Genomic DNA, 9,840 nt, shown 5'->3' with positions numbered 1-9,840 from the left:
CAACTGAAAGGGTGGTGCATTAATTGTCAATAGTCTTATACTGCGTTTTCAAATATGTAGTCACAAGTATATTTGCTATGTCTTTCTTCTCCTAAAATAAAGTTATTCCATGGTCATCAGTAATACCATATTAACTGTTTTAAGTCATAGAGGCTGTGATACAGTTTTGCATAAGCAGTAACAGTATTTTTCTTTAAAGATAAGGGTTTACTACCTCATGAATAGCAATAACTAACATTGGGTTCATGCTTATCTGTTTTCATTTAAAATAAATTTTGAGAATGTATGGCAATAGTTCCACAATAGCTAAATTCTATCAATTTTAGCATTCACCAAGAACTCAAAATACCTTATATGGGGAGAAAAAAGAAAGTCTGTGGTTAAATGAATTTGAGATATAGTAGATTATTTCGTTATAACACTATATGACCTTTTTTGCAGATAATTTCTGGGACTCAAAATTTTAAACAAAACACTTAGGGTAATATTACTGCAAGGGAATAATATAAGCAACTATCATTTAGCGAGCACTTACTATATACCATAGTGCCTGTATTATGTTGATTTGACCACATCTCTAAAGGGTAGAAACACTATCATCACCTCTATTTTACAGATAAGGAAATACTTGAACTCAATGAATCCAAACAGCAGAACATTTCCAGAATGTATACAGAAATCAAACTCTGAAATTAAAAAAAGTCCCTTTCCCAGTTTTATTATAAATACATCACCAAAAGATAGGAACCCAAAGCCTATGAAACATGCTCTGATGACACGCAGTTTGCTTACCCACAGCAAGTTTCTGTCAGGTTAATGACAATTTTGAGAATTCAGCAAGCTTCCCACACTATGTACAAAAAAATCTCATCCTTAACATTGAACTCTTTCAAACCAGTTTGAAAACTTCTGGAGGTTGTTTTCCTGTAGAGTGGAAATGGTTAAAGGCATGAACTAAAAACCAACGGCAAAGGATGGGGAATGCAAGTTTAGAAAAGAGGCAAAGGAGTTAAGAGAGTCAGATCCATTCACCGAAGAGAAAACAGCAGCTAGACTCATGGGGCAGGAATGGGCCTTGTTTGGCTAGGCCATCCATTCCTATCTCCATGTGGGGCCACATGCCTCAAGTTCCCAATGGCACATGCCCATTGGCTGTGCCAAAACCAATGAGCACAATGGGAATTTAGTAACTTGCACAGCAGAGGCATATAGTCAATACAATCATGTAGCTGAAGAAGAATTTATCAAAGTATAGAACGTGGATCGCCTGTAACATCATCTAGGTTGTCTGTCCAAAGTGAAAATTCATGGAGAGAAACCTAGAAAACTACATCAGCCCCTGTAGACACAGCTAAGGAATCTGCATTTTAAGCAAACCTCAGGAAATTCTGATGTAAGCTCAAGTTCAAACCTGAAATTAGGCAAGAAAGAATTCATTATACTTCTTTTAACTCACAAGAATAACCTTGGTATTCTTCAACTAGAACCTGTTTAGAAGACAAAAGAAGGAAGTGATGCTTAAGAACGGTCCATTTGGGCACTCCAGTGCATGTCCCATAATTAGCAGTGGGTGTTCTGGGTGGCACAACAGCTTGAAAACAGTTTGTTCAGGCTTACAGCTCCCCAGCCATAAGAAGCGTGGCCTCATTTTGCAAGCCTCAGACACGTTCCTGTTACCGACATCCAATTTAAAATTCTTACTTTTAAGTTTAGAAAGATAGACAGTCATGCACCACATAACAATGCCTCAGTCAATAATGGACTGCATCTATGACGGTGGGCCCATAAGATCCTGATGGAGCTGAAGAACTCCTATTGCCTAGTAATGTGGCAGCCATTGTAACGTCTTAGCATGGTGCATTACTCATGTATTTGTGGTGATGCTGGTGTACACAAGCCCACTACACTGATATAAAAGTATAGCACATGCAATTAGTACAGTACATATTTGATAATAAGCAACTATGTTATTGTACTTTTCACAGTTATTTTAGAATATACTCCTACTATATAACAGGTTAGCTGTAAAACACCCTGAGGCAGGTCCTTCAGGAGGGATTCCAGAAAAAGGCATTGTTATCGTAGGAGATGACAGCTCCACGCATGTTACTGCCCCTGAAGACCTTTCAGTGGGACAAGATGTGGAGGTGGAAGACAGTGATATTGATGATCCTGACCCTGTGTAGGCCTAGGCTAATGTATGTATTTGCATCTCCGATTTTAATAAAAAAGTTTAAAAACAAAATTTTAAATATAAAAAGGTTGAGAGAATAAGAATATAGAGAAAGAAAATATATTTTTGTAAGCTGTACAATGTGTTTGTGTTTTAAGGAAAGTGTTATTACAGGAGTCAAAAGTTAAAAATTAAGGTTTAGAAGGTAAAATAGTTACAGTATGCTAAGGTTACTTGGCTTATGCTTTTTTCTATAAATTTAGTGTAGCCTAAGTGCACAGTGTTTCTAGTGTGTAGTGTAATGTCCTAGGTCTTCACATTCGGTCTTCACTCACTCACTCACTCCGCCAGAGCAAAATTCTAATCCTGCAAGCTCCATTCTTGGTAAATGTCCTATACAGGTGTGCCATTTTAAATCTTTTATACTGTGTGCGTGTGTTTTCTTTTTTTTTTTTTTTTTGAGACGGAGCCTCTTGTTGCCCAGGCTGGAGTGCAATGGCATGATCTCAACTCACTGCAGCCTCCACCTCCCAGGTTCAAGCCATTCTCCTGCCTCAGCCCCCTGAGTAGCTGGGATTACAGGTGCCCGTCACCACACTCGGCTATTGTTTTTTTTTTTTTTTTTTTTGAGATGAATCTCGCTCTGTCACCAGGCTGGAGTACAGTGGCGCAATCCTGGCTCACTGCAACATCCGCCTCCCGGGTTCAAGTGATTCTCCTGCCTCAGCCTCCGGAGAAGCTGGAACTTTTAATTCTACAAGTCAGGTTAAATTCCCCTGGAAGTTAAATTTATTTGACAGTGATGTAATGTCACAAGAAATAGTAATACAGGCACCAAGGATATTTCTTTAATTAAAAAACGTAGGGGATTTTCATAATCCAGGTTTAAATATGTATTGTGCAGAATATAAAACAATTAATAAACTCAACAGTTTGAGATTACCTTGGAAGTTAGAGAAGTGAAAAAAATCAATTCTACTCGTATCAACTTTCTACTAAATGTCCTGATGAACTCAGTGACAACCACAGAATCTGAAGACAATGGCTCACAAACAGACTGATATCCATTTAATAGTTTTTGAAGATTTTTTTCCTGTAAAATGGCTTGTATTTCCACAGGTACAATAGTGAAGAAATAAGCTTTTCAATTTGACATGAAATATAAAACAACAATTTTACAAATATATTCATAGAATTTAACTGCTCATAACACAATACATGGTAAATGTGACCATCCCCTTAACGTCTAGACTATTTAATACAGAGAAGCAATCTGTCATCTCAGCTAAAAAGAAACATCTTTCATTGAGTTTATTTTTATTTGTTTAGAAACATGTTTAGAAACTGTCAAGTAAAACTGGAAAATACTTATTTTCCTTATCTTCCTCTAGGGATTCTTCATGAGGGCAAAAACTTATTTGAAAGGATGTAAGTTTTACTAAAAAGAAAATACTGAATCTTTTTTTGCGTTACTACTTCAGTGATGCTTAGATTCTTTTAAAAAGGTGCTGAGGTTGTCTCACTGGCCACACAGAAGGAGGAGCATCATACCCTAAGCCGCAAAGATGGACAGTAAAGGGATGGAGCTGGATTTGGCTTAAAATCAAAGTCCTGTGGTTTGTCTATCAGAAATTCTACTGTTATGAGGCAAGGCTGCAAGAAGATAGTTTTTACCCAGCATTAACAGTGGTGTAATCACACACCCTTTCAAGCACATCCAAAGAATAGAATGACTTTAAAAAAGAAAAGAAGTGGAACAAAACCATAGAACTGCGGGTAACGATTCCATAACCCACATTACACTTCAATTAAGCAGAAAACTCTCATAAGCGCCCACACAATACGGAGCTCCCAAATAACAGAGGTTTGAGTTTTTCCACGGAAAAAAAAAAGACATTGAAGCTTTATGAAGAAAACAGTTCTCCTCAACTTTCCCAATACAGTATATGTAATAACTTAAAATAATTTCCCTATTGGTACTGGAAAATAAATTCTACTATAATCATGTTTATGCCAGTTTCTGGCATATTTCTGCATCCAGATTCATTAGTCTCCTTAATGGAGCCCATCATTTTTCCAATGGCTTTCTCCTTTCTTTAAACCCTAACCCTGAAATTCTATAACCAGTTATATCACGTGGCTTCCCTGAGGCACAAAGGTACCAAAGTCTATAATTAACTATCGAGGAATGATAAATATGCTCTCTATTTATATTAACAGATTTTAATTCTTTCGGGCCACAGTTGGGGGAAAAAAATCCAGAAACCTTAATACTTACTCTGCAGGGTAAACTGTAGCCCTTTTTGCTAAAAGCTGAACCAAATAAGGGAAATGTTGAGAGTTGCAGCATGCATGACCCGGCAGCACCGATTATTAATAAAAAATTCCGGACTAGAAAAATACTCAGAGTTGTACTCCATCCACTCTGAATCATTTTTTTTTTGTAGTAAACAACATAAACAACTGAAAAATATTTCTATGGGAATACATCACTGGGGCTTTTACTTCTGGAAAGCTACTTGCAAAAGGCATTAGAGTCAGGCCAAAACAACTAATTGGTCTGCAATTTCCTTGTGTATGCACATGAGGGAGTGGGGCTAGTCCTTTAAAGTGATGGCAAGCAAGACATAAAAAAAGAAGTGACCTTGGAGAAATTACTTTTCTGAACTGTATTTCTCTACCTTGGTGAGCTATAGAGTTCTTTATTCTCAAAAACTAACTCAACTGTGAAAAAAGAATCTCCTTAGTCAAAATTATAAAGGGATCTTCCTACAAGTGGCCAAGAACAGCCTGATGTCCTTTTTGCTGACTTGCCACCTCTCTGCAGTTCCTTAGGCAGGGTGGGCGGGACCTCACTTTGGAAGCCAAAGGAAAAGATGTGGAGCCCATGGAGGGCGGTTCACTGTTACCCCTTCCAAGAGCTTGGAAATTATTACCCAAATTTCAACTTACATTTAAGCTGAATTTACTAAAAGTCAGAAACTTTTAGTTAGACATATGCCCAACTATGGGATGTGTCCAACTTGGGGGATATGTCACGTTGCAGAATGACTAGATTCATAAACAGGACTTGAAATGGAAAATTATGATATACCTAACTCTCTGGAAAAATATCTTTTTCCTTGGTAGGTAAAATCTGGCCTTTCTGGATGCAAGACCATTTAGCTTACAAGATGGTTTTAGGGCATCAAGAATCCTTCAACCACTTTCTCGGCGTACAGCAAGAAAAGAGAAAGAGTGCCTCCTTTATCATTCTTTGGGGCCCAAAGAATTATAGGCTGAAAAGACAAACTCTATCAGCGAAAGCTAATCATCAGAGGCTCTGGCTAAATCAAAAGGCATTAAATATATTATTCTAGGCAAGTCCATTTTTTCTTTCATTTCCTATCTGCAGGTAGAGTAAGCTATACAGAATAGAGCAAGCTATCCATAAGAGGACTGTTGTCAGATTTTCACATCACTTAAAATTTATCCAAAAAAACCAAAACCAAAAATGTCTCATCCTAAACAACGATCTCCATGAAAAATAAAGCTATATTAAAACTGAGAGGCTGAACTTTAAACATATTATGTCAAATTAAGCAGCAGCAATCAAGAGTAATATATCATATCACTTTAAGGAAAAGGGTACTCAAATAGGTTAGAATGGCTGAAAATAGGCAAAATACGAAAAAACCAATTCAAGTATGGATATAGTACATTAGAATCATATAAATTACGTATATGTACAAAGGTTAAAAAAAGTCACCCAAATCTGCAATGGTCAAATTAAGAGAACATTAGTTTAAATAAATACTTACTCCATGTGGCAGGGTTTTATTTTATCTCAGCCAGCTTCTACTAGTCTCATGTCCTAAAGGATCTTTGCCTTCTGGGAGCAGTGATACGACTGGTGCCAAGCATCCAAGAATTATTAACCAAAATGAAATGAAAGTAACAGGAATGGTGGAGCTCATATGAAATTCTGATTTAATTAATCCTCAGCAAACACTCATTTGTTCTCTCAAAATCAGGAATTTTGAATTATCTCTGCAGACGTACCACTTGGTGTTGTGTATATCTAATGATCCCACTTAAATTTAGTTTGATTTGCAAACATTTCCAAAACTTATTGGGCTCCTTAAGCTGCAAGGGAAGGTGACAGATGGCAAAAAGGGAGTGCGCAAAAATGCCTGTATCATTGTGATTGGTTTGCTTTCAGACTCACAGAATTTGGCTTTCTTAACAAAGGGAAAAAGAAACCACAAAAAAACCCCACAAGCTTTATGAAACCCCAAGTGGTTTTAAAAAGTAAAAGCTTATTTTTAATCATTCTTAAATCTTAATTCAGTCAGCAAACAAACATGGTAGTATAGCACCCAGACCATGTCTACTACTGTAATTATCCTCAGTTAGTGAGTTTTTAAGAGCTGATGTATTGTAATCAACCGAACAGTTCTGGCCGTGCAAGATGAGTATCAGGGGCAAATCATATTAGGCAGAAATAACAAAAGACAGGCTAAAAAGTTACGGAAAATTGTCTGTGAAGTGCCATGTATTTGATGAATGAGTATCTAAAGTAAATTCCACTGAAGTTAAATAAAAAAAGCCCACGAGATATGAATATTCTCTCCCCCAACAAGTCAGAAAAATAAATCAGAAAGAAGCCCCAGATTTCAAAACCACCTGTGTCTAAGGCCATCTGTCCACCAGTCACACTGTACAGAGCCGCCCCTCTGCTGTCTGGTCAGGTTGGAGCCACGATCAAGTATTTCTAGACACTGTGTGCCCTTTGCGTCACACCTACACCACACTGCACTGAAGGGAACTTCATGAGCCCACACTTTTGAATACATTTTCTTCTACATCTGTAAAATATGATTTAAAGTCTTGTCCAAGATTACAAAACAAAAACAAAAACAAAACTTGGTTAAAAACCCAAGGTTAAAAATAGAAGCATGGCATTTTAAATCCAATTATTACAAAGATATTATGGTTTAATCAAGCAGACTTCAATGACGATGCTGCTGTTCTGGGCATGCAACACACCACTGGTATCTGTTACACTCCTGCCATGTTTCATCACTGTGTGTCCCCTCTCTTTATTTCCAGCCCCGTCACCCTCCCCTAATAAACAGCATTACAAAAAGGTAAAATCTAGAGTTAGTGGCAAAATCTTCACAGTAACCTGTTAATAAAGTCGTAGATGGCTGTCAAGGGTGTCAGTCAATTGGACCTTGGAAAATTAATTTGATGCAGTTTTGCTCCCCAACCAGCTGCGTAGCACAGAAAGGGCAAGCAGCGTGAAATGCATGAGTTCCATGAGGCAATGGGATCTGAGACCAATATTTTGCAGACTTCTCCGAGCACACGTGTCCACAGGGAGTGAAAGCATGAGTTGGCGGTCCTGCGTCTACATAAAATCCTGCCTCACAGCCAAGCCAGAGAGGCACATAGGGGCCCACAGTCCTGCACATGGGACACTCCCTCTCGTTGGCCTCCGTGTCACTCCGATGGCCCCAGTTGTGGTACCCATGCACATGGCCACAACTGAGATATGCCCAGGGCTGCTTCTCCTCCACCACCTCTTTCCTGTTGATGCTGGGGAAGGCCAGAGTGTTGAGCCCCACGGGACACTGCGGCCGGGCGGCGTTAATCTCCTGCCGGAGGGCTTCTATGTGCTTCTGAGTTGGAGTATGAAAAAGCCCATCTGCTGTTCTCCAGAGGAGAGTGGCCCCACACAGGTCAATGAGGGAGCCGTCCTGCAGGACGTTGGTCTCACTTTCCACCTACAACAAGTTTGAGACACATGCCTTTTAAAAGCAAAATCAAGCAAATCACTCCAAGATTCTTTCCTCTCAAAACAAGAAAAAAAAAATCTTTGAAGGTAACACAGGGAGGCAATTTATCCCACAAAAACAGAACTGGGGGAGTAACCTATCCTCCCCAAACCTCAGTTTCCTCATCTGATCACTGGATATAATACATATATGCCTTATATACAAAGCCCTGAGCACAGTATGTATACCTAGTTTTACATGTTCAATTACTATAGTGGTTATTTTAATGAACTTCACAAATCTCCTAAGATTTTCTTTTTAACTCCTTAAGTCAGTAACACAATGACTCACTGATCCCATAGGACGAGAGATGTCCTACCAGTTCATCCAGTGGAGACTCATCCTCATCTTGACCACAGTCAATCCAGAAGACCTTGCTGGGGGCCTGTAGTCATTACAGCAGGGTCCAAAGCACTCCTGGTGACCCTTAGCTTCCTCCACCTTGAATCTATCTTTCTTTGTTCATTTGTAAGGCTTGAAGCTGAACAGTTCAACATGAGCCTTCATTTTTAGAAGGAGGCCTGTACTATGCACTAAGTGTTTACAAGAGTGATTAACAGCTGACAAGCAGCAGCTAGGCATGGTCAGCAAGAATCTGACCACTGCCTCCACATGCCAGATGCATGCTAAGCCTTGGGGCTACCAAAGGCCAATAAAACCTCTTCCCCATCCTGCTCTTCAGTAGTGGAAGGCAGACATGCCCAGAGCTCAGAGTGCATGAAGGCCAGTAAAGCGTTGTGCAAGGCCACAAATCTATAGCAGCCAGGAGTGTGGACTCTGGGTTTGAACGCTGGCTCTCCCACTTATTAGCTGTATGACACTGGGCAGATTACTTAAGCTCCCCGGGCCTCAGTTTCCCCTTGTGTAAACGTTAAAAAAGGTGGTTGTGTTCGATACGTAAATGCAAAGAGTTCTTAGAGAACACTGTCTGGTATGCAGTAAGCACTATGTAAATACCTGCTACTATTACTCTGATGATGACAGATGGTCAGAAATGGTTTCTAAAAGGTTTTTCTTTAACAGAGATTTGAGAAAGATGTCAGGCCTCAGTAGGGAGGATAGTAGGAAGGCACAGCAGGGAGAGGGAGGAGAGGCCAAATGGCATATGCGCCGAGGGAGCAACAGGGAGTTCGACGAGGCTGTGCAGCCAGGCTGAACCAGGATGGACGCAGTTCAGGGCACTGGGTGGGTGGGGCGAGAGACCCAGGCGGGAGAGAGAGGGAGGCTGGTGTCCATGCCCAGAGGGAGTTGGTGGGGGGTTTAGGTAACTACACAAGAACCGGTTTGCCTTTCAAAAAGGTCACTTCTGGAACTTTGGAGGGTGGGTTGGAGGGGTAGAAGATGAGCGGTGAAGGAGGCACCTTGTGCTCTCTCTGGGTAGAGAGGATGAGTACACCTCAACAAAGACAGTCTCAGTGGCAAGAGACAGAGGCACAGGGAGTAGAGAGAAAGAAATTAGACTCGATGGCACTCAGCTCTTGATCTGAGCAAGAGCCTGTTACGTGCCTGGTTGTCTGGGTAGAACAGGACTTTCCACAGACAGAGAAACACAGGAGAAATGGCAGATGAGAGCAAATCCTGATTTCACCACTGAGGAGCTCTGTGGTCTTGAGTCAATGACCAACCTCTCTGGGCCTGGCTTCCACATCCATTTTACTGGAATAATGCTAATACATGTCTTATAGGATTGTTGTGAGAACTAAATAAGTTCAACAGCAAAAGCCAGGCCAGTTCAGTTCTGGGTGTGCTGAATGTGAGGAGTGTGCAGAGTATCGGTGGTGGTAATGCATACAAGGCACGTGTGATGCAGCGTGGGAGACAGATCAGGCTCGCAGAAACATATCTAGG

The 9,840-nt window shown here is 40.2% G+C and overlaps 1 protein-coding gene across 1 annotated transcript in view; it reads right to left on the bottom strand.

Moving 5' to 3' along the window:
* Positions 1-3,002: 3,002 nt before the first annotated feature.
* PELI2 (pellino E3 ubiquitin protein ligase family member 2) overlaps positions 3,003-9,840 on the bottom strand; it is a 196,397-nt gene continuing 189,559 nt past the window's right edge. The window contains exon 6 of the mRNA XM_025392970.1: positions 3,003-7,941. Within this exon, the coding sequence (XP_025248755.1) occupies positions 7,375-7,941 (567 nt within the window). The 3' untranslated portion in view covers positions 3,003-7,374. The remainder of the gene's footprint in view (positions 7,942-9,840) is intronic.

This window comes from Theropithecus gelada, chromosome 7b (assembly GCF_003255815.1).
Source record: "Theropithecus gelada isolate Dixy chromosome 7b, Tgel_1.0, whole genome shotgun sequence".
Lineage (NCBI taxonomy): Eukaryota > Metazoa > Chordata > Mammalia > Primates > Cercopithecidae > Theropithecus > Theropithecus gelada.
This window is presented reverse-complemented; position numbering and strand designations above follow the sequence as displayed.